We start from the raw sequence: 25728 nt of genomic DNA, 5'->3' as shown, positions 1-25728 counted from the left end.
GGATTTACTCCAATGTTAGCTAGTTACTGGCTAGCTAGGATGGAACAAAAGGGGGGAAGGGTCATTTAAAACTCAGACGCAGTTGAACTTGTCATGTCAACACATCTGTCAGTGCTGCTGCATAATGCAACAGAAGAGACATGCCAAATGGGAGTTGTATACAGTATATACATTGTTTTTATATTTGGTTTATGAACAGTCTGGCAGTAAATATATATATTTTTTATGAAATTGTCCAAAATTAACTAGCTAGCTAGCCTTGATTAAACAGTAATGACAATTCCCTTTTAGCTCGCTAGCTAAATTTTAAAAGCATTTTGTATATATTGATGCTGTTACAATAACCAAACAAAAGGCTATTTTATATGGAAATCAGGATGACTGTCCGGGACCTTTAACCTACCTGGTATTTTGTCAACCTGAGTCGATAAACTGGGTTGGTGCAGTCAACTCTAGTGGCCCTATCCTTAAAGGTCTAATGCCGCTGTTTTTATCTCAATATTAAATCAGTTAAGTACCTTACTGTGATTGTCTTCAATTATTATTTTATTTTTCTAGTACTGTTTGGGAGTGTTCTGATCAGAAAGGAGAAAACTGAACATTAGCTATTATTGGCAGAGAGGTTTGGCCAAAAATCCATCTCACCAAAACAGGCTGAAATTTCAGGGGGTCTTTTCAAACAGCTCTTACACTAAAATGGCATTATCATAATTTTCACAATTACACAGTATTATTCCAACCTCATAGTGTGGAAATATATAAAACACAGGAAAATCCAATTTACGACTGCACTGGGCCTTTAACTTGTATAAATCACAGTATTCATTATGAAGTGAACTGATCAGGTTTATTAATTATTTAGTGAACTTCAGAGTAAAAAAAGAAATGGAGCAGATGTCTTAATATACAAATGTATTGATATTCTTTGATAGGCTATACTATGTTTTCATAATTGTGAGTTTAGGACCCTAAATAGCTAAACTTATCCATTAAAAAAGTATGGTTTTAGCCCTTTTCGCTAAATTCTCCCATTTTCACATCTCTGACCCCGCAGACAGGCTGCACCTCATTCAGAGAGCCCTCTCCCACTGATGCATGTAAGCACCAGATAATGATCTGGGTCCACTCCACTGACCAGGGTCCTGCGCAATAAATCCTCCTGCAGGAAATGTAAATTTTACACTAATTGAAGACACATTATGTATGTGTACCTGTATATGAAAGTGTGTTCTGCAACTATACTGAACAAAAATATAAACACAACATGTGTTGGTCCCATGTTTCATGAGCTGAAATCAAAGATCCCAGAAATTTTTCATACACACAAAAAACTTGTTCATTTCTCTATCATAAGCTTCCTCCAATGTCGTTTTAGAGAATTTGGCAGTACATCCAACCAGCCTCACAACCGCAAACCACTTGTAACCACGCCAACTCAGGACCTCCACATCTGGCTTTGTTACTTGCGGGATCGTCTGAGACCTGACACAAGGACAGCTAATGAAACTGAGGAGTATTTCTGTCTGTAATAACGCCCTTTTGTTGGGAAAGACTCGTTCTGATTGGCCTGGTTCCCCAGTGGGTGTGCCTGGCTCCCAAGTGGGTGAGCCTATGCACTGCCAGGGCCACCCATGGCTGTGCCCCTGCTCAGTCATGTGAAATCCATTGATTAGTGCCTAATGAATTTATTTTAATTGACTGATTTCCTTATATGAACTGTAACTCAGTAAAATTGTTGAAATTGTTGCATGTTGCGTTTATATATTTGTTCAGTATATACTGTATGTCACTGTGTGTATATCCTACTGTATCTGCTCTGAGTGTGTCAAAATTTGCACTCACTGTGGCGAACCTCATTGTGCCTGGTGTGAACTTGTGTGCCATGCAGTCAGTGATCTCACTTGTCGGGGCGAGGACATGGAGGTGGAGGTGAGGTACAGAGATATATGGAGGTCTGTGGAACCCCATCCTGTAGATGGACAGACAAGATCACTGAACCTACCAGACCAGCGACATACAAATACAAGCATGAACATACATGTTGACGTGATCGGTCTCTCTCTTTCACACTTACACAAACATGTGCAAACACAGGATACTTTATACCTGATGTCATTTGGATTGGTAATGCCATTTTCCTGCAACACAGCCCTCCCCATCTCAGCCATCCTCTCAACTGCCACATAAACCAATAAATAATCAATGAATATTCAACTGTCTATATGCATATCAAAAATGAACAGTATTTCATGTAACATTAGTTATTGGATTAATCATTCCTCACCTAGCTTTACGTGCTCCTTAAAGAGAGAGAAGCAGCTCACTATATGTTTTTTTGGCACAACCAGGTAGTGATGTGGGGCAGCGGGGTTAATGTCCCGAAAGCAGACTAGTTCAGAATCCTGTAAAGAAGATTAACAAAAGAAATGGAGACCTTCAATGGAGTAGGAAGAAGTTACCACTAAACACTGTTCTAAATTTTGGGTCAGGTTTCCGGTAATAGCTTTTGCCCCTCCCAAAAGAATAAAAACCAATAAATAAAATTGGTGCCGGTGAATTGTCAGCGAGAAGAAAAAAAATTCCAATGCAAAATAATGCTTTTTTGCCTCTTCATTGATGTAAATATTAGTCAATATAAATGCATTTGACCGGTCATGCTTATTGGTCTACAGGTTAATTTGCATAATTTAGGGGAATTCAATTGGCGCGTGTGTATTTTTGTTAGTCGTTATGCATCTTATTTATCACACGTGCACAGCATACAGATAGAGCCTACTTTGAGCACAAGAGCTGCTGCTATATCTCCTCAAAAAGCTTATCTGTTGCTTCTGGATTGAAACATATTATTTTATAAGCCTAATCATTGCGCAACAATTCTAAATGCAATCGTGTATTAAAAACAGTCTTGATGGCCACAATTAAAAATAACTACTATTTTTATTTCTCTAATGGTAATTGAAGCGCACCTCCCATTCGCCAAGTGCACAGGCAACGGTAGGCAGGCATCAGCGCATCACACACCACTTTGCAATGAACAGGAGGCAGTATGCATTTATAAAACATATGGGCCTATGTAACTGTTGAAATCTGAACGTTTTACATCATATGATGAGGCATGTCTTACCTGCATCAAAGTAGCCTAGCCAAAATCTGACCATAGAAACGTGGAGGAAATAATTTTATAAAGACTTCCATATGGCATTAAAACCAGAAGCCTATTTCTCTCATGTTCTATTTGTTTTCAACTTTCTTTCACTGTCCAGTAGCCAAAGGCACAATCCTAGTCATATTAGCAAACCATGGTACCATGGTAGTTTTTGAATCTTTAAATCTCCGCTCTAACAGATATTTTCATCTCTGTCACATGAAACCGCTTGCATGTGCAGTGCACTTTTCACAATGGTGTTTTCCTGCTAATTGCATTATGGAACGAATATTCATGCATAGCCTACTGCCTTGTGTGCATTGCTGTGCTTATGTAACCGATGTGAAATGGCTAGTTAGTTAGCAGTGGTGCGCGCTAATAGCGTTTCAATCGGTGACGTCACTCGCTCTGAGACTTGAAGTTGCAAGGGCCGCGGCTTTTGTGGCGCGATGGGTAACGATGCTTCGTGGGGTGTCAGTTGTTGATGTGTGCAAGGGTCCCTGGTTCGAGCCCAGGTTGGGGCACTTATGTGAAGCAATAATATACACATTTTAAGCTAAACGTTCTGATCTGTTGCATGAGCATCATTGCTTTATAACAGTTTTTTTTGGGGGGGGGGGGGGGGGATTAGCCTAGGCTTACTGGTTGTATGAATTTGGGATCTATCGTCCCACAACTGTCCCAGAGTCTGCTTGGATTTGGAAAAGGCCATTTATTTCTTGCACAAAACGACAAGTTGACCAATAGAATAGGTCAACTTTTCTACAATGGGGGATAGTAGATTGACATAGCATAGTGATTTTGCTGTTCATTACTCTTGTTGGCTGAGGAAAAGTCAATGTAGACAGTTATTCTAACATAGGCTGTGTATGGGTTTTAAGTTTGGGGAAGCTAATTTTCACCATAAAAATGTACCTTCGTAATAAAGCATTCCATGCATCCTCACATTTTCAGACTTATGTAAAATAGCCGATTATTCCTAATGTGATGACTAGATTGGATAATCAGAATTTAGGTTAATAATATAACTCAATCACTGTTTGCAAAAAAATATTGTTCAATGCAGGGTGTAGTGGCGTAGAGTAGGCCTAGGCTATATCACAGGAAAACACATTTCATGCAATTCTATTACATTTTATATGACTAGAAACATTAGCAGAATATTTTTTTTATGCAACAAAAATTACAGGGTAGTCTACTCTGGGCCTATTAAAAGGGGAGACGCAAATACAATATGAAAATATTGTCCAAAAACAAACAAAAGTGGCACTGACTGACCCAATGACAAAGACAATCAATATGCACACTCAACGGGGATATGGCAGATGTTCTCCACGGGTGCCAATATGATAGGCTACTTTTTGCTAAATTAAGTTGAGAATTTTTATAATTAAAAGACAGATTGGAGTCTTTTCATTGTCTTCTAGCTACAGCAATAGCCTTTTCGCTTTCCAAACGTTTTTCCCGTGATTGTATTTTTAAATATTGAGATGAGCCTGGCTGGGTCTCTCTGCTTTTCACTGACAGTCACAACTTAACAATAATCTATTTGGTATTTGCCGTGCGCTTTGCACAAATTGCCCCTTCCGACTGTAGAAGCAATCAGATTTAAAACAATCCACAGTAAAAAAAAAAAGAAAAGCTAATGATCATCATTACTACAAATCATGCTTTCTGGTGTATTAGCCTATTTTGAATGATTGTATTTATTTCTTTATAGACTAGAGGTCGATCAATTAATCGGCATGGCCAAATAATTAGGGCCGATTTCAAGTTCATAACAAATCGGTAATCGGCATTTTTGGACGCCAATTATGTCCGATTACATTGCATTCCACGATGAAACTGCGTGGCAGGCTGACCACCTGTTACGCGAGTGCAGCAAGGAGCCAAGGTAAGTTGCTAACTAGCATTAAACTTATCTTATAAAAAACTATCAATCTTCACAATCACTAGTTAACCTAGTAATATCATCAACTAGAAGTCGACCGATTATGATTTTTCAACGCCGATACCGATTATTGGAGGGCCAGAAGAGGCCGATTAATCGGCCGATTATTTTTGTTTGTTTTTTGTGATAATGACAATTACAACAATACTGAATGAACACTTATTTTAACTTAATATAATACATCAATAAAATCAATTTAACCTCAAATAAATAATGAAACATGTTCAATTTGGTTTAAATAATGCAAAACAAAGTGTTGGATAAGAAAGTAAAAGTGCAATATGTGCCATGTAAGAAAGCTAATGTTTAAGTGCCTTGCTCAGAACATGGGAACATATGAAAGCTAGTGGTTCCTTTTAACATGAGTCTTCAATATTCCCGGGTAAGAAGTTTTAGGTTGTAGTTATTATAGGAATTATATGACTATTTCTCTCTATACGATTTGTATTTCATATACCTTTGACTATTGGATGTTCTTATAAGCACTTTAGTATTGCCAGTGTAACAGTATAGCTTCCGTCCCTCTCCTCGCCCCTACCTGGGCTCAAACCAGGAACACATCGACAACAGCCACCCTCAAAGCAGCGTTACCCATGCAGAGGAAGGGAAACAACTACTCCAATGTATATAAAATGTTAATATCTTCGGCTGTGTGATGAAAAATATTATTTGAATAATGAAATTAATGTTTTCGCACAAAGATGATGACTAGTGTGTCTTAAGAATTTTCACATCTCTATGTGGACGTTTATGGAAATTGTCTTTCTGGGGGGAGTCAGCCCATCCCCACGAGATATTATTACCTGTTTAACAATTTCTGTGTCCTTGTCTTGGTTTTTAGCAATCATACAGAACATGCAGATGTCTTCCATGTCGCTGGATGAATCGCTTTCTGTATTATCGTCGCGTTGTTGTACAGTGTCCCCTGCGCTGTTCTCCATTTAGCGGGTATGGTTCCCGAGATCTATTTCCTGATGACAGCCGTTTTCGATTTACCGCTTCTGTAACAGGTATGTCACAGATAGATATTTTACATGATGTATACATGTGAAGCATCCGCTTGGCGTTTCCGTTCACTACCAAATGTAGTATTGAGAGGAAGCCCAGTGGCCAGCTGTGGGAGAAGATGGAAGGAGATGGATTTTGGACGACATTCTGCTAATTTTCTCATCGATGAAACATTTGATCTCAATACAGTTCTGTTCCCAAAACTAAAATCTGTTTTTAACAGAGTGGACAAAGTTTTGTAGACTTTGCCCTTTGCCAAAATATTTTTAAAATCACGTTGTTTAGGAGTGAAAAGGCGAATTAAGTTATTCTACACGCACACTTCACGGAAAAATGGAGCGAACAGGCAAATAGGATCTCGCTAGCTCGTGCTTGGCTCTGCCCACTTCCTTACTTGTTCGCATTGGAAACGAAAGGATGTGGTATATCTTGGTTTAGTTATACAAATCTGTGATGTGTTGAGATGACGTAGTAGCGCTAACGTTCCGTCTGCTTTGTATAGCTCCCATATATCATGGTGATACTGTAGTGTATACAGTTGCGCTTTCAAGACAACTTGAAACTCGGGGGGGAAAAACGAGAGCTGTGTTCGTATACTCATACTAACGTACATTGAGTATTTAGTATGCTTATTGGTCACAGTATGTATATAGTTAGTATGCAAAAGTTCCCGGATGTCGTATTACATTAGCCAAAATACGGGCTGCATTCCAAACACTTAAAAGACACACCCTCTCCCCTCAGCCCTGAAGTTCTGATGACGTGTCATGACGTCTGACACTGCAGGCAAGGGGCGAGGGACGAAACCTAGCTTACTAGTTCAACTAGTTAACCAGATATTCATATCACTACACTGTATTTGTCTTCTTATTTTTATCAGGTTATGCAACGTTTTGAATGCAATGCACTAAATACTGTATCTCTAAATGCCAGGGGTTTACGAAACATAACTAAAAGAAAATTTAGTTCTTTATTTTGTAAACACTAATGCAGATTTCATTCTACTCCAAGACTCACTCCTGCAATTCAGATTCTAGTTTTTGGAAATCACAATAGGGAAATACTGTTTATTATAGTCACGGTCTAACCACTCAGCTGGTAATATAATATTGCTTTATAAGTTTAGAGGTGATATTTCAGAGTCTTGTATATCCAAAGATGGGAGAAGGGTTATATTGATCTCAAAACTAGATAATGCTTGTTTTATTATATGCAATGTGTATGGGTACAACACTTACACCTCAAATAAGACTTTCTTTTTGGATCTTGCTGATACGCTTACTGAGCTGCAAAACAGGTATGGCTCATAATAGCTGGAGACTTTAATGAAACATCTGATAGATATTCTAGGTGAACATCTCAAAGAGCTCAGATTAGTGACATCACATCATTTTGCAGTAAACTGACAGTGATCGATACATGGCGCTTCTTTTAATACAAACTTAAATGAATACACCTGGTGTAACAGGTCAATGACAGTCAGATCCAGAATTGATCTCTTTCTCATTTCTCCCCTACTTTTACTGTATGTACAATAAGTAAATCATAAACATGCTCCTTTGATTGATCATAAAATGATATTATTGAAGTTAGAATGTGCTGAAAATCAAGTGGCATTCGAGGATACTGGAAACGTAATAATTCACTCCTAAATGATCCAGTCTAACAAGAGCGCAAATAACTTGAACATATACTCGTTTAACTCAAATGATTTAGAACCAAAGCATGGAAGTAACTGGGAAATATTTAAATTCAAGGTAAGATCTTTCGCCATTACATGCAGTAAGGAACTAAAGAAGCAGAAATGTTTGAAAGAAGATGAGCTTCTGAATAAATTGAATGTTCTTTTAGAAAAGGATAACCTTTCAGCCGAGGAAGAAACAGATTTGTATACATTTGGAATAGAACTAGATCAAATGTACATTGATTTAGTTAAAGGGGCCTTTATTAGATCTAGAGCAAAATGGGTTGAGGAGGGTGAGATAAACACAAGCAATTTTTTTGCTCTTGAAAAAAGGAACTAAGGGAGCTAACGTTAGTTAGCTATCATACAGTAAGAGTATATTAATAATGATATATTTAATATAAGTAGACATACACTCATAATATACTGTAGCGCATATAAAGCACCCACAAGCTACAGGTGGCTGAAACACAATCATCGCGGGATGAACGAGTGACGAATACCCGGCCAAGGGTGGTCCATTTAATAATAATTCCTTCCTCCCTCGCCCTGCAAGTGTATACTCGTCAGACGTCATGATACATCATCAGAAGTGTCCACTTAATTTGAGGGCTGAAAGGGATAGGGTGTGTCTTTTAAGTGTTTGGACCGTGGACCTACCCTTGTCCATTTACCCTCACCTTATGCCCTTGAGGGAATCCCCGCGGCCAAGCAATGGAAGTTTGCAAAGTAAGCCCCTCAGCCCTCGTTTTTAATGACGTTTGCGAGTGTACAATTATGTTCACTTCAGGGCCTGAAACGCACCATAATTCAATTCACGATGATTACACATCCGCTAAGAAAAGTCCACCGAAACCTAACCTCAAAATCAATATGGAGTCAAGAGGTGTAAGTATAAACAAATGTAAATAAGTTAGAAATTATGCTACTAATGAACAAACATTTCGTAAAAGTATTGATGTTTTTGTTTGGCTAGCTTTTGGAAATTGTAGAAATAAAATGAAACATTTTCCTTCAGAAGTTCCAGCTAGGCAGGCTAACGTTAGTTAGCTAATTCATTTGATAGCTATGATACAGTAGGCAGATATTAATAATTATATAGTTAATATAAGTAGACATGCAATCATAATTGACTGTAGCGCATATAAAGCACTCACAAGCTACAGGTGGCTGAAAAAACTATCATTGCAGGAGGAACGAGTGACGAAGTTCCGGGCAAGGGCAGTCCATTTAAAATTCATTCCTTCCTCCCTCGCCCTGCAAGTGTAAACTCGTCAGACGTCATGATACGTCATCAGAAGTGTCCACTTAATTTGAGGGCTGAGGAGAGAGGGTGTGTCTTTTAAGTGTTTGGAATGCAGCCTTTGTCTTGGTCACAGAAGAATGCCCTCAATGCTGATCCCAGACAATCTTTTTCTGGGAAGCCCAAATAGGGCATCAGCTACAATAATTTGAGGACCATTTTTCTTTAAAACAATAATGCAAATAATTAATTATACAAATTATTAGGGATACAGGAAATTGACATTTGCAAGGGTATTACTTAAACCCTTTTGCTCTTTGGGAAACAGGTCATTTACGCTGTAGTTTCTTTGTTAATGTATCAGTAAATCGGTAGAATCCGCTAAGCAGATGATTGGTCCACCTAGCTTTACCAGAGCCCCGTTATCCAGCGTGTTGTGGATCTAGACATGCCTTCATGGCAACCGTAGAGGCCTGGGTGGCAAAGCCACCCACAAAATGTTGTACTGCCACATAACATTACTATTGTTTGGCAAGGCAATGATAGAATAACTGTACCAGTCAAAAGTTTGGACACACCTACTCATTCCAGGGCATTTCTTATTTTTACTATTTTCTACATTGTAGAATAATAGTGAAGACATCAAAACCATGAAATAACACAGGGAATCATGTAGTAATCAAAAAAGTGTTAAACAAATAAAAATATATTTTATATTTGAGATACTTCAGATTCTAGTATCTGCAGAGCTCTACTCATGTCAAAACTATAGGTTGAGTTCACAACTAACCATCACAGTTTACCCGTAACTAAGGCAGGAAATGTATATTTATTGAAATATTGTGACTAACCAAATTATTGTTCTTGTTTTTTATCTTATAGGAAGAATTGCAGCATGTTGTTCACCTCGAACACTCACAGAATCCGCCCCTGCAGATACGCTGTAGCTCCGCAGGGCGCTTATGTACAGCCTTCCACAGCTGTATGGGGCCAGGGATCACCTGAAAGGACTCTCAACAACAAATACAGGCTTGTAGAGAGGAATGCCTTCAGAGGTCCATACCATTGTCATGAGACTGTTTTTGACATTTCATGCCTTGCAATGGCAGAGAACAATCTGCCTCCACCCACTACTCCCAACGAAGCTATCGAATTGTATTTGTTCTTACGGGCTTACATGCTAACTCATGTGTAACACAGTCCAGCTAGCACCAGGACCAGGGATGAACTCTGTTATCCTGAGGCTGGCCCCCTGAAGGGGACAGACCGAGGTGGCTGCCCTGCTGATTGAGAGGGGCGCCAACCTGGAGAAGGACAATGATGAGGGATACACTCCACTCATAGAGGCTGCATGAGAGGAGCAAGAGGACATGGTGGTGCTATTTTTGGCACAAGGTATGGTCTCTCTCTCTGAATTAAACTAGTTAGTAATTCTGTTTTGAGATTTTACCACCATATTGACCATCAAAGCTCATTATTGAGTGGAATTTTCACTCTGGGTGGAATTTACACCTGTGTTCTTGTACTCAGGAGCCAATGTCCATGCGACGGGAGACACAGCGCTGACGTACGCCTGAGAGAATGGACACACAGACGTGGCTGACGTGCTGCTGCAGACAGGAGCTGACCTGGTGAGACCTCTTTCTAACCTTTTGGCCTGGCCTCATCTCTGCGAAACACAGTTCATGTCAATACACAGCCTTTTTTGCACGAGTTGTTCACACATTTGCATAAATGTGGGTGTGCTTCCCGAATGGCAACATATTCTCTTTATAGTACATTATTCTTTTTACCAGGGCCCATCGGGTTTAGTTTACAAATATTATATATGGTTTGGTTTTTGCCCTGTCATACATGTTATAGGGAAGTGTAAATGTGCTTTTTTTTAACTTATACAGTCTTCTCACAAATGGGTCAAATGTTTTGCTGAATGCACATGCATTTACATATTTTTGTGTGTTGTTTTTTTTTGTCACACTGTGGCCAGAAAGGAAGTGAACATGGACAGCATCTCTAAGCCTGAGTTCTCGTCGAGGAAAGATAAGGATGGCTCACTTAGGGAGCTCTACACTCACAATTCCACTTAGTTCAGGAACTGAATGGGCATTCTTATGGAGAAATCAAATGTCTTATTTAACTGAATTGATCTGGCTGATCCCAGGGTTGGATGTTATTTCCTCAAAATCAAGGTGGTCCATGACAGTTGGAAGATGGACATGAGCAAGATCTTAGAATCGTCCAGCAGCGACGAGGAGGACAAGGAAGGAAAGGAGAGCGAAGAGGATACTAAGGGTGGTCACACCATCGTGGTTTCCTACCTCCTTGACTACGCCAACAACATCCTTTCGGTCACCGTGCCAAACCTACTGCATCTCAGCTCTCATCCCCCTCCCATGACACCTCTCAGGTAGGGACTGCTGGTTTACCAATAAACAAACAACTACTGTACTACTACAGACATGTATTTGTATAAACATCACATTTTTATAAGTTGATACCAAATACTTTTGTAATAATTTGCCCTAACCCAAACAGGCTCCACGACTTCCATTCCAAGCCCTGGCCATGGTAGTGCCTCCACAAGAGCCAGACAGAGTACCTCCAACATCACAACACCTCCATCTGTCATCACAAAATGTCAGTCCAATAGTAAATACAGGTCTAACTTTGTTAATTCCCTGACCAAGAAGACAACTAGACACCAGTTGAGTGCACAAGGCATCAAAGCGTTATAATGATTGCTGTAATATTGTATGGTGCAACCTTGTAGCTAACTGGTTGTGTTGTCTTGTGTAGCTGTCTCAGACGGCCCCAAGCAGAGGCTGAGCCCCTTCCAGGGTAACCCACTTGCTGCAGACGGTCCAGACACAGATCTGCTGCCCATTTTCTACTTGTACCAGCCCCTGGAGTGCATTGTGGAAGAGACGGAGAGCAAGCTGAATGAGTTGAGCAAAAGGATCTCAGCCATAGAGAAGGCTGAGCTGCAGAAGATCCTCAAGGAGAAGTTCACCAAAGAGTACATGAAGGCCAAAGGCCTGAAGGGTGACCCGGGGCAGCCCCTACCTCTGTAGACTTCTTACCTTAGCCACTCAGCATTCTAGACTTTAGTACAGTGACCTACAGAGGCTGATGGTGAGCCAGCAGTAGATGTTGGGGCAATAGTTGACAGGCCTGGGAACCAGGCCTTCTCACTCAGGCCCCCGACAGACTCATAGTGGCCTTCCCCACACACAGTCACTGACACGCTGGAAAACATCATGGCAGTTATGTGAGCAGTTACTATAGAAGCTGGTTCTTCACTTTCTTTCTTTCTTCTAATAACAAAAAGTAAGGTGAGTGTTCTGTCCCCCATCCTTTTCCTTAATGCTGAACATGGTTTCAATACATTTTCAACATAATTCCCAACTGCTTCTAAATGAAATCTAATTTGATTTAGTTATAGGTTGAACGCTCTTTTATTAATTATTCTCTCTCCCTGTTACAGTAGCGGTGAGCAGTAGAGTGTCTATGTTGAACACTACAACCTTGCCCATACCCACAGCACAGATGCCCACCCACAGCACAGGTGTCCCCACCCTCCATGCTCCCTCGCTGGACATCGATGCACATCTAAGTCACACCACCTAGCTATATTTTTATATTTATATGTACATTTTTCTGGGAAATGTATAGTTTCTGTGTAGAAGTGGAAGTCTATCTGTGTACAGTGAGGGAAAAAAGTATTTGATCCCCTGCTGATTTTGTACGTTTGCCCACTGACAAAGAAATGATCAGTCTATAATTTTAATGGTAGGTTTATTTGAACAGTGAGACAGAATAACAAAAAAATCCAGAAAAACGCATGTCAAAAATGTTATAAATTGATTTGCATTTTAAATGAGGGCAATAAGTATTTAACCCCCTCTCACTCAGAAAGATTTCTGGCTCCCAGGTGTCTTTTATATAGGTAACGAGCTGAGATTAGGAGCACACTCTTAAAGGGAGTGCTCCTAATCTCAGCTTGTTACCTGTATAAAAGACACCTGTCCACAGAAGCAATCAATCAGATTCCAAACTCTCCAACATGGCCAAGACCAAAGAGCTCTCCAAGGATGTCAGGGACAAGATTGTAGACCTACACAAGGCTGGAATGGGCTACAATACCATCGCCAAGCAGCTTGGTGAGAAGGTGACAACAGTTGGTGCGATTATTCGCAAACGGAAGAAACAAAAGAACTGTCAATCGGCCTGGGGCTCCATGCAAAATCTCACCTCGTGGAGTTGCAATGATCATGAGAACATCCTTAATGTTAGATCCCTCACTTCCAAGGCAGTTATAGTCAATGAACTAATCACTGATCATAATCTTGATGTGATTGGCCTGACTGAAACATGGCTTAAGCCTGATGAATTTACTGTGTTAAATGAGGCCTCACCCCCTGGTTACACTAGTGACCAAACCCCCCGTGCATCCGGCAAAGGCGGAGGTGTTGCTAACATTTACGATAGCAAATTTCAATTTACAAAAAAAAAAACAATGACGTTTTCGTCTTTTGAGCTTCTAGTCATGAAATCTATGCAGCCTACTCAATCACTTTTTATAGCTACTGTTTACAGGCCTCCTGGGCCATATGCAGTGTTCCTTACTGAGTTCCCTGAATTCCTATCGGATCTTGTAGTCATAGCAGATAATATTCTAATTTTTGGTGACTTTAACATTCACATGGAAAAGTCCACAGACCCACTCCAAAAGGCTTTCGGAGCCATCATCGACTCAGTGGGTTTTGTCCAACATGTCTCTGGACCTACTCACTGCCACAGTCATACTCTGGACCTAGTTTTGTCCCATGGAATAAATGTTGTGGATCTTAATGTTTTTCCTCAATCCTGGATTATCGGACCACCATTTTATTGCGTTTACAATTGCAACAAATAATCTGCTCAGACCCCAACCAAGGAAGATTAAAAGTCGTGCTATAAATTCTCAGACAACCCAAAGATTCCTTGATGCCCTTCCAGACTCCCTCTGCCTACCCAAGGACGTCAGAGGACAAGAATCAGTTAACCACCTAACCGAGGAACTCAATTCAACCTTGCGCAATACCCTAGATGCAGTTGCACCCCTAAAAATTAAAAACATCTGTCATAAGAAACTAGCTCCCTGGTATACAGAAAATACACGAGCTCTGAAGCAAGCTTCCAGAAAATTGGAACGGAAATGGCGCCACACTAAACTGGAAGTCTTCCGACTAGCTTGGAAAGACAGTACCGTGCAGTATCGAAGAGCCCTCACTGCTGCACGATCATCCTATTTTTCCAACTTAATTGAGGAAAATAAGAACAATCCGAAATTTCTTTTTGACACTGTCGCAAAGCTAACTAAAAAGCAGCATTCGCAAATGGAGGATGGCTTTCACTTCAGCAGTAATAAATTTATGAACTTTTTTGAGGAAAAGATCATGATCATTAGAAAGCAAATTACGGACTCATCTTTAAATCTGGGTATTCCTCCAGGGCTTCATTGTCCAGAGTCTGCACAACTCTGCCAGGACCCTGGCTCAAGGGAGATACTAAAGTGTTTTAGTACTATATCTCTTGACACAATGATGAAAATAATCATGGCCTCCAAACCCTCAAGCTGCATACTGGACCCTATTCCAACTAAACTACTGAAAGAGCTGCTTCCTGTGCTTGGCCCTCCTATGTTGAACATAATAAACGGCTCTCTATCCACCGGATGTGTACCAAGCTCACTAAAAATGGCAGTAATAAAGCCTCTCTTGAAAAAGCCGAATCTTGACCCAGAAATTATAAAAAACTATCGGCCTATATCGAATCTTCCATTCCTCTCAAAAATTTTAGAAAAAGTTGATGCGCAGCAACTCACTGCCTTCCTGAAGACAAACAATGTATACGAAACGCTTCAGTCTGGTTTTAGACCCCATCATAGCACTGAGACTGCACTTGTGAAGGTGGTTAATGACCTTTTAATGACGTCAGACCGAGGCTCTGCATCTGTCCTCGTGCTCCTAGATCTTAGTGCCGCTTTTGATACCATCGATCACCACATTCTTTTGGAGAGATTGGAAACCCAAATTGGTCTACATGGACAAGTTCTGGCCTGGTTTAGATCTTATCTGTCGGAAAGATATCAGTTTGTCTCTGTGAATGGTTCGTCCTCTGACAAATCAATTGTAAATTTCGGTGTTCCTCAAGGTTCCGTTCTAGGACCACTATTGTTTTCACTATATATTTTACCTCTTGGGGATGTCATTCGAAAACATAATGTTAAATTTCACTGCTATGCGGACGACACACAGCTGTACATTTCAATGAAACATGGTGAAGCCCCAAAATTGCCCTCGCTAGAAGCCTGTGTTTCAGACATAAGGAAGTGGATGGCTGCAAATTTTCTACTTTTAAACTCGGACAAAACAGAGATGCTTGTCCTAGGTCCCAAGAAACAAAGAGATCTTCTGTTGAATCTGACAATTAATCTGGATGGTTGTACAGTCGTCTCAAATAAAACTGTGAAGGACCTCGGCGTTACTCTGGACCCTGATCTCTCTTTTGAAGAACATATCAAGACTGCTTCAAGGACAGCTTTTTTCCATCTACGTAACATTGCAAAAATCAGAAACTTTCTGTCCAAAAATGACGCAGAAAAATTAATCCATGCTTTTGTTACTTCTAGGCTCGACTACTGCAATGCTCTACTTTCCGGCTACCCGGATAAAGCACTAAACAAACTTCAGTTAGTGCTAAATACGGCTGCTAGAATCCTGACTAGAACCAAAAAATTTGATCATATTACTCCAGTGCTAGCTTCCCTACACTGGCTTCCTGTTAAGGCAAGGGCTGATTTCAAGGTTTTACTGCTAACCTACAAAGCATTACATGGGCTTGCTCCTACCTATCTTTCCGATTTGGTCCTGCCGTACATACCTACACGTACGCTACGGTCACAAGACGCAGGCCTCCTAATTGTCCCTAGAATTTCTAAGCAAACGGCTGGAGGTAGGGCTTTCTCCTATAGAGCTCCATTTTTATGGAATGGTCTGCCTACCCATGTGAGAGACGCAGACTCAGTCTCAACCTTTAAGTCTTTACTGAAGACTTATCTCTTCAGTAGGTCCTATGATTAAGTATAGTCTGGCCCAGGAGTGTGAAGGTGAACGGAAAGGCTGGAGCAACGAACCGCCCTTGCTGTCTCTGCCTTGTCGGTTCCCCTCTTCCCACTGGGATTCTCTGCCTCTAACCCTTTTACAGGGGCTGAGTCACTGACTTACTGGTGTTCTTCCATGCCGTCCATGGGAGGGGTGCGTCACTTGAGTAGGTTGAGCCACTGACGTGGTCTTCCTGTCTGGGTTGGCGCCCCCCCCTTGGGTTGTGCCGTGGCAGACATCTTTGTGGGCTATACTCGGCCTTGTCTTCGGACGGTAAGTTGGTGGTTGTAGATATCCCTCTAGTGGTGTGGGGGCTGTGCTTTGGCAAAGTGGGTGGGGTTATATCCTGCCTGTTTGGCCCTGTCCGGGGGTATCATCGGATGGGGCCACAGTGTCTTCTGATCCCTCCTGTCTCAGCCTCCAGTATTTATGCTGCAGTAGTTTATGTGTCGGGGGGCTAGGGTCAGTCTGTTACATCTGGAGTATTCTCTTGTCTTATCCAGTGTCCTGTGTGAATGTAAATATGCTCTCTCTAATTCTCTCTTTCTTTCTTTCTTTCTTTCTTTCTCTCTCTCGGAGGACCTGAGCCCTAGGACTACCTGGCATGATGACTCCTTGCTGTCCCCAGTCCACCTGGCCATGCTGCTGCTCCAGTTTCAACTGTTCTGCCTGCGGCTACGGAACCCTGACCTGTTCACCGGACGTGCTTGTTGCACCCTCGACAATTACTATGATTATTATTATTTGACCATGCTGGTCATTTACGAACATTTTAACATCTTGACCATGTTCTGTTATAATATCCACCCGGCACAGCCAGAAGAGGACTGGCCACCCCTCATAGCCTGGTTCCTCTCTAGGTTTCTTCCTAGGTTTTTGGCCTTTCTCAGGAGTTTTTCCTAGGGAGTTTTTCCCAGCCACCGTGCTTCTTTCACATGCATTGCTTGCTGTTTGGGGTTTTAGGCTGGGTTTCTGTACAGCACTTTGAGATTTCAGCTGATGTACGAAGGGCTATATAAATAAATTTGATTTGATTTGATAGAACGGTGAGGAATCAGCCCAGAACTACACGGGAGGATCTTGTCAATGATCTCAAGGCAGCTGGGACCATAGCCACCAAGAAAACAATTGGTAACACTACGCCGTGAAGGACTGAAATCCTGCAGCGCCCGCAAGGTCCCCCTGCTCAAGAAAGCACATATACATGCCCGCCTGAAGTTTGCCAATGAACATCTGAATGATTCAGAGGACAACTGGGTGAAAGTGTTGTGGTCAGATGAGACCAAAATGGAGCTCTTTGGCATCAACTCAACTCGCCGTGTTTGGAGGAGGAGGAATGCTGCTTATGACCCCAAGAACACCATCCCCACGTCAAACATGGAGGTGGAAACATTATGCTTTTAGGGTGTTTTTCTGCTAAGGGGACAGGACAACTTCACTGCATCAAAGGGACGATGGATGGGGCCATGTACCGTCAAATTTTTTGGGAGAGAACCTCCTTCCCTCAGCCAGGGTATTGAAAATGTGTTGTGGATGGGTATTCCAGCATGACAATGACCCAAAACACACGGCCAAGGCAACAAAGGAGTGGCTCAAGAAGAACCACATTAAGGTCCTGGAGTGGCCTAGCCAGTCTCCAGACCTCAATCCCATAGAAAATCTGTGGAGGGAGCTGAAGGTTCGAGTTTCCAAACGTCAGCCTCAAAACCTTAATGACTTGGAGAAGATCTGCAAAGAGGAGTGGGACAAAATCCCTCCTGAGATGTGTGCAAACCTGGTGGCCAACTACAAGAAATGTCTGACCTCTGATTGCCAACAAGGGTTTTGCCACCAAGTACTAAGTCATGTTTTGCAGAGGGGTCAAATACTTATTTCCCTCATTAAAATGCTAATCATTTTATAACATTTTTGACATGCGCTTTTATGGATTTTTTTGTTGTTATTCTGTCTCTCACTGTTCAAACAAACCTACCATTAAAATTACAGACTGCTCATTTCTTTGTCAGTGGGCAAACGTACAAAATCAGCAGGGGATCAAATACTTTTTCCCGTCACTGTATGTAGGTGTTGGAGAGTAATCTCTCTGTCCCCTGGTTTCACTCCTCTAATCCTGGCTGCTACAGCGGATCACATTGCCGTGGTGGAGATCCTACTGGATAAAGGAGAGGACATCAAAGCCCAGTCTGAGAGAATCAAAAACACACCTCTCTCCCTGGCCTGCTCTGTAGGAAGACAAGAGGTGTTGCGTTTCACTAAAACACATTCTTCCCTGAACATCAGTTCACACTAGTGGAAATTCCCCAATAATAACCTGTGGCCCATTCCTTCCGGGTAGTAAAAGTGTTGCTGCTGCGTGGGGCCAACAAGGAGCAGTGTAGCGTTTCAGATTATTCCTCTCAGCCTGGCTGCCTCAGGGGGCTGCATCAACATCAAGATCCTCCTGAATGCTGGTGCTGAAATCAACTCCAGATACGACAGTTTGTCAACCTCTGAAACACACAACCATCCCTGTCAGTCAAAGATTTTTCCCACTCTGAACTATGTGTATTATCATCCCTGTCCACTTTTCCCCCTCGCCCTGTCTGTTCCTCTCTCACTGTGTGTTTGTTTCCTGTCAGGACTAGAAGTACATTGGGTATCTCTCTGCTGATGCTGGCTGCCATGAACGGTCACGTCCTTGTGGTCAAGCTGCTGCTGGACATGGGCTCAGACATCCACACTCCCATCGAGACCAAGCGCAACGCAGCACTGACCCTGGCCTGCCAACATGGAGCACCGCTCCAAGGTGAGAGCAGCCACCATCAGCTGAACTTGGCAGGTCATGTTATCTGGGCTAGAGTCAAAGACATCAGAAATGAGGTTTGGTGTTAGACAGTGTGGTGTCTGTGTGTTGCAGTATGTCACTGACCCATATGTTCTCTCTTTTAGACAGGTCTGACTCCTCTCATGGAGGCTGCATCGGGTGGCTAAGCTGTGGTGGGGCTGGTGCTGCTGGACAAGCACTATAGTGTGTGTGACATGGCGTCTCAACAGACCATCCTAAGTGGTGAACTAGACTTTTCCCTCTGAGACATTACATCAGCACCCGTCATGAATCTCATTATCTTCCTGAGTCCAACCTCATCCAACCCTCTGATATATAGCTGGAAATATCAGAAATTCTGAATCTCTGCCTGGTTGTGTGGATGCCTGCAGTAACTTCAAAACTTTTCTAGTCGCCGGCTTCTCCTTTTTCCTGTGTTTGTGACAGCACTTCTCTCGCAGCATCCAACACATGATCATATTATTGTGGTGTGAACTTCAATGTCTGGAGGTGTTGTGGAGTAACCTCTGACATCCGGAGGGGTTTTGGATTGACCTCTGACGTCTGGAGGGGTTGTGGCAAGACTGCGATCTTCTGGAGGGGTTGTGGCGTGACCTCTGACGTCTGGAGGGGTTGTGGTGTGAACTCTGTCTTCTGGTGGGATTGTGGCTTGATCTTTGTCTTCTGGAGAGATTGTGGTGTGACCATTCACATCTGGAGGGGTTGTGGAATGAACTCTGACGTTTGGAGGGGATGTGGCGTGAAATCTAACGTCCGGAGGGGTTGTGGAGTGACTGACTTCTGACATCTGGAGGGGTTTGTGACGTGACTTCTGTCTTCTGCAGGGCATGTGCTGTGACATCTGTTGTTTGGAGGAGTATCAATTGTAAAAGCGATCAGGTACTGTAAGGGGTCTAGGTTGTGTAGCTCATTCTGTTGGCTATATACAAATACCAGCATGTCATCCAGCTGATATGGAAGGGGTTCTCCAATGTGTGGCGCAAACTATCTCTGATACAGTTGAAGTTGGAAGTTTACATACACCTTAGCCAAATACATTTAACTCAGCTTTGTAAAGTAAAATGTATTTGTGATTACCATCATTTGTAACATGAGTCTGATAATTATCTGTACAAAACAGTTAATCTGAAAATACTTGTGGTATGTAAAAATACTTGCTTGATATGTTTTCCAGTTTCTTGAAATACGTTCTAAATGCAACTTATTTGCAAATGACCTGTACCCACACACTGACTCTGTACCGGTACCCCCTCTATATAGCCTCGTTATTGATATGTACATTTCTTGTTACTTTTTGATTCAATATTTTTTTTACTTTAGTTTATTTAATAAATATTTTATTAACTATTTATTGAACTGCATTGTTGGTTAAGTGCTTCTAAGTAAGCATTTCACGGTAAGGTCTATACCCGTTGTATTCTGCTCATGTGACAAATAAAATGTGATTTCTTTGTATGTGGAAACTGAAATGGTCTATTCATTACTTTTCCATTTTAGTAGACCATCTTACAGTAGTGAGTACATTTTCATACCGTCCCCTGTGGGAATCGAACCCACAACCCTAGCATTAATGCTCTACCAACTGAGCCACATCATCACAAACCACTTGCTGTCTCAATGTACTAAATTACTGTATAGGTCATTATCTTCATGGTGATGGAAAGTCTACAGGTACAAACCTAGATGACTAGCCTCTGTACAATACATTTTACATTGTGGTTTGTAAGTATGGTTAAATTAATACTGCACAAAGTCGTTGTTTTCCATGTTATTTGATCAACAAAAAAATATTTAACTTGATGTGGATGTTGTGCTTTGGCAACTTTATTTTTCCCCATTTTTTCTCCCTAATTTTATGATTACGATCTTGTTTCATCGCTGCAACTCCCCAACGAGCTCGGGAGAGGCGAAGGTCGAGTCATGCGTCCTCCGAAACATGACCCGCCAAGCCGCGCTTCTTAACACCCGCTCGCTTAACCCGGAAGCCAGCTGCCCCAATGTGTCGGAAAAACTGTTCAACTGAAATATTTTTCAGTATTATCGGTCCGTTTATACTAGTAAAGGCCCAGTGCATTACTTTTGTGAAACAATATTTACAAAGTTATATTTTTTAAAGATTTTTCAGGGGGTGCTGCAGCACCCTTAGCACACCTACTTCCCATGGCTATGTGTCTATGGCCACAATGCAACAAGGGGTATATTTGTGTGCATGCTGCCCAAACTGCAGCCATACCGGTAACTGCCAAAATAAAGAAAACCCTTGAGTAAACAAGGGATAAAGTATACGTTATGGTGTGGGGGTGCATTTTTTTGGGCCCACTTAATCTATGCCAAGGTGCATTGAAGCTATTCTGGCAGCTCGTGGTGGCCCAACGCCCTTTTAAGACACGGTTGGTGTTTCCTTTATTTTGGCAGATACCTGTATGTGCTTGTGATTAAACTTAATCCAGTTATTTTTTTATAAACTATTGATCCTCTGTGGCTAAATTATGCTCTCTGATATATTTTAACATTGAGAGCGGGCCCCTGTGCTTGAAAAAAAGTATTGAGTCCGCTACAGGCTTGTGCCCAGCCCGGCTCACACAATTGACCAGTTACAATTATTTAGAATGCATTTTTTTTAAATGAATCAGTTACCCAATCAAGGCAGGGCTCCCCAGTTTCCCACGTGGGTCCCCTTCCTCCTCCCCTCATCTGATGATTAGCAGAGTGGAATCACCCACTCATTGAGGACGGGCTCCTGAGTCCCCCAGTGGTTGGCGGTTGCAGTAAAAAAAAAAAAAAAAAAAAGAAGAAAAAAACACTACATATTGTTGGGTTCTGAGAATATGAAAATATACTTATTCATGTCACTGATGGAGTGCTGCAGTTTAGAGGGTCTACATCAGAAGTTAATGGTTATAGGAGGAAGGTATATAGTGTGTGCAATAAAGCTTGGAATGTGTTGAGTGCAGGGGAGTGATTACATGTGGCAGGCATTGATAAGGGGAGAGCCATGGATTAGTGATTGAGGGGGGTTGAGGTCAGGTCAGTGTCACCTTAAGGGAGAAATACAAGTTTATGGCCCGTATCACTAGTGTCCTGTCTAGCAGTAAAGAACCATGTTTGTACAGATGGGTAGGAGGAGACTCAGCCTATGAGGAACGATTAAATATCAGTGCTTGTGTGAAAATGTTCGTCTAATGCAGCTGTATTGATCCTCTGGGAAGAATAAACTTGGTTAAGCTTTCATAATGTCCGTTGTTTTTACTTAGCGATATTAGAACCTAACAGTATTATATATTCAGTATACATTTCCTTCTATGATTATTTTTTTCTTCCCACTGGCCTAGGCCCAGCGACTTCAGCCCTGGTAAACGCCTGCATTAATTCGTCCCTGCCCGCAAGTTAAGTGCAAATGCCCTGGTTATGGCTAGAAGGGATCCATCTTTTGTCAAATTAATGTCAGATTTGACTTTTCGTAGCAGGTTAGGATAATTAGGTTAAGGTCAGGAAAAGGGTTAGCTAAAATGCTAAATTTCTACTTCTGACGTTAATTTGCCAAATGCTGGATCCCTTCTAGTCATGACCGTACGCCCCCTAGATGTTGAGCGATTTACTCAGGTAAATCCTAAACTAGTTTTCGAAATTGAGTCAGCTTTACTTACTAGCTTATGGGATAATTACACAAGTTGCATTTGCCTATGTAGCCCACATAAGACAGTAAGTAAGCAAGCCAACCTTGGACAAGTAAGCAAGTGGGGGGGGGATCTCAGCATGGAATGCTATTATTTGTTTATTTCGTTTTAAACGTGGCAACAATAGAATAAATACATCCTTGGTGGTATTCACATATGATACTATGGTTTTGGATTCACAGGAAATAAACACCGGAAACATTCACAATGAGAAGAACACGCAACATCTATATGACAAAAAATACATAAAACATACCTGTAAGGATTGTGAACAGTGGGAACGCAGGAAGGGGAATGTCATACGAGCAGGAACAGGTTCAACAGTTACAGTATTGTCATATCATGCAGTAGGCCTAGTCATCTTACGGTACCTACTTGAGACAGAAATGAACACTCCCTTTATCAACATCGGTTTGGAAAATAAAAAGGAACACTCAGTTGCACAAGATCAACAGAACATGTTGAGAAAAAAAAGAAGGTATATCCCTTTCTTTCCCAAATAAAATACCAGTGGTGACCCATCCTTCCCCGTTGTAGTGGTAGAAAGTAACAATAGTGATTGATGTTAATTCCACAGACAAGACCAATCACCTTGAGTTATTGAACTGTCTTACAAGCCTGCAGTGCAAAACAACATCCCTCCCTACTCCCCTTGTCTCAATGGACTAAACCCTCACACTCAGTAGCAACTCACCCTACTTACAGAAACGCATATAAAACAAAGAGGAGGTACAGTTGGTCAGAGATGTGACAGACTAATACTGCCTTGAGAACCTTCAATCAATTTCCTGCTTGGGATTTATTCACCTTGTGGCCGATGACGGGACTTCCTTTAAAACAAAACAGAAAATTGAAACGCAAAACAAAAAAACATACAATTATATAAAAGGTGAACACATTTCAAAATGCATTCATCTTTTAAAAAAACAAAGTGTACAGAAAATTATAAAAGGTGATGAAACAAACAAAACAGATACAAAAGTATAATAAAACATTTGTTCATTACAAAACCTCCCTCTTTACAGTGCATTCTGAAAGTATTCAGACCCCTTGACTTTCTCCACATTTAGTTACATTACAGCCTTATTCTAAAATGGATTCAGTTAATCTTTTTCCTCATCTACACACCCACAACACCCCATAATGACAAAGCGAAAACAGATTCAGAAATGTTTGCAAATGTATTACAAATAAAAAAACTGAAATACCTTAAGCATTCAGACCCTTTGGAAAGGCACACACCTGCATGTCAGAGCAAAAACAAAGCCATGAGGTTGAAGGAATTGTCCGTAGAGCTCCGAGACAGGATTGTGTTGAGGCACAAATCTGAGGAAGGGTAACAAAACATTTCTGCAGCATTGAAGGTCCCCAAGAACACAGTGGCCTCCATTCTTAAATAGAAGAAGTTTGGAACCACCAATACTCTTCCTAGAGCTGGCTGCCCAGCCAAACTGAAGGGCCTTGGTCAGGGAGGTGACCAAGAATGTGATGGTCACTAACAGAGCTCTGGAGTTCCTCTGTGGAGATGGGAGAACCTACCAGAAACACAACCATCTCTGCAGAACTCTACCAATCAGGCCTTTGTGGTAGTGGCCAGACGGAAGCACATGACAGCCCGCTTGAAATTTGCCAAAAGGCACCCAAAGGATTCTCAGACCATGAGAAACAAGATTCTCTGGTCTGGTGAAACCAAGATTGAACTCTTTGGCCTGAATGCAAAGTACAGAAAGAACTTGATGAAAACCTGCTCCATAGTGCTCAGGACCTCAGACTGGGGCAAAGGCTCACCTTCGAACAGGACAATGAGCCCGGACTTGAACATCTCTGGAGAGACCTGAAAATAGCTATGCAGCAATGCTCCCCATCCAACCTGGCAGAGCTTGAGAGGATATGCAAAGAAGAATGGGAGAAACACCCCAAACACAGGTGTGCCAAGCTTGTAGCGTCATACCCAAGAAGACTTGAGGCTGTAATCGCTGCCAAAGGTGCTTCAACAAAGTACTGAGTAAAGGATCTGAAGTCTTACGTAAATTACATAGTTCAGTTTTTTTATTTTTTATATATACACACACATTTGCAAAAATGTCTAAACCCGTTTTTGCCTTGTCATTATGGGGTAGAGTGTAGATTGAGGGGAAAAACGATTTAATACATTTTAGAACAAGGCTGTAACATAACAAAATGTGGATAAAGTGAAGGGGACTGAATACTTTCCGAATGCACTGTATGTTCCCTTAGTGGGCAATTGTTTTGGAAAGCGAGGGTAATGAAATGCAACATTCTCATTCAGTCTATATAGGACTGTAGACATGAGAACAATACAACCTTCAGTGAATGCAAACCTCTTCTCTTTGTAAACAATTACTCCTATATTTAAAGTGGGTTTGGGGCAGATGAGTGCGTGTTAGAGAAATGAGGCTCAAAAGCACTACCTAAAACTTCTTCCCTTTCACATCAGTTCTTAATTTCTCAGGGAAATAAGATTATTCTGGTTGATAACAAAAAGGAGCAATCTGATTGGCTCCGTTTGTAGAGAATTGATGGTTGTTTATTCACTTCACCAGATGCCTTATTCCCTTTTGATGGGCATTGTACCCACTACTAGACACTTCCCTAATACAAAAATCTCACAATGAATTGTTTTAATATTGTGTTTTATAGTCACCTATGACGGATTTCGTTAGCAAGGACAACTGCAGCAGAATCGCCTCTGATCCTCCAGGAACTTGAGTCACTCTACTTCTCCTCTCCGAGTGGGTAGAAGTTGAGTTCCGCAGGCAGGCTGCATGCTGGGATAGCTGTGGCATGGTAGGTATAAAAAAGGTGCCTGCATGCTAGATTCGGTTTGCTAGTAGCAGAACTCAGCTAGACGAACATCTGTGCCTCACATACTCCCTTAAATGACTGCTTGAAATTCGAGAAAAAAAGCAGCAATATTACGTTTTGTCCCTCTTGAGACGCCGTAGCAACATAGTCAGTATACACTTCCTCAAAATAGTTTGAATAAATCAGAGAAATTAACAAAAGTGTAGTTATTTTTAGTTTTTTGCA

General features: G+C 41.5%; 1 protein-coding gene and 1 long non-coding RNA gene across 5 annotated transcripts; one reads left to right on the top strand and one right to left on the bottom strand.

The window, feature by feature from the left end:
- Positions 1–828: 828 nt before the first annotated feature.
- Positions 829–6516, bottom strand: LOC115191326 (histidine triad nucleotide-binding protein 3-like). Its single transcript, XM_029749207.1, has 5 exons — positions 5900–6516; positions 2285–2402; positions 2107–2176; positions 1843–1969; positions 829–1159 (listed from the first exon to the last, which is right to left on the bottom strand). Exons 1-5 carry the CDS (start codon positions 6035–6037, stop codon positions 1067–1069), a joined length of 546 nt encoding a protein of 181 aa, XP_029605067.1. The 5' UTR covers positions 6038–6516; the 3' UTR covers positions 829–1066.
- On the top strand, positions 6019–20463 carry LOC115191336 (uncharacterized). Of its 4 annotated transcripts, none has more exons than XR_003877641.1 (9): positions 6019–6106; positions 9914–10426; positions 10562–10662; positions 11023–11438; positions 11567–11668; positions 11828–12358; positions 18300–18415; positions 18518–18961; positions 19105–20463. It is a non-coding gene; the product is annotated as an uncharacterized LOC115191336 (long non-coding RNA). The 4 variants fall into 4 exon arrangements; XR_003877640.1 differs by having other exon boundaries at positions 18300–18686; positions 18801–18961; XR_003877639.1 differs by having other exon boundaries at positions 18300–18686; positions 18795–18961.
- Positions 20464–25728: the final 5265 nt, after the last annotated feature.

This window comes from Salmo trutta, chromosome 1, assembly GCF_901001165.1.
Source record: "Salmo trutta chromosome 1, fSalTru1.1, whole genome shotgun sequence".
Taxonomy (NCBI): Eukaryota; Metazoa; Chordata; class Actinopteri; order Salmoniformes; family Salmonidae; genus Salmo; species Salmo trutta.
The sequence above is the reverse complement of the archived record's forward strand: the minus strand, read 5'-3'. Positions and strand labels throughout refer to the sequence as shown.

Excerpts from the sequence above, each read along its gene's own strand:
- LOC115191326 (XM_029749207.1), bottom strand. The coding sequence starts at position 6,037 with ATGGAGAACAGCGCAGGGGACACTGTACAACAACGCGACGATAATACA. Across the intron at positions 2,177-2,284 it reads TAAGGAGCACGTAAAGCTAG|TTGAGAGGATGGCTGAGATG; the intron begins GTGAGGAATGAT and ends TTTATGTGGCAG. Across the intron at positions 1,970-2,106 it reads ACCAATCCAAATGACATCAG|GATGGGGTTCCACAGACCTC; the intron begins GTATAAAGTATC and ends GTCCATCTACAG.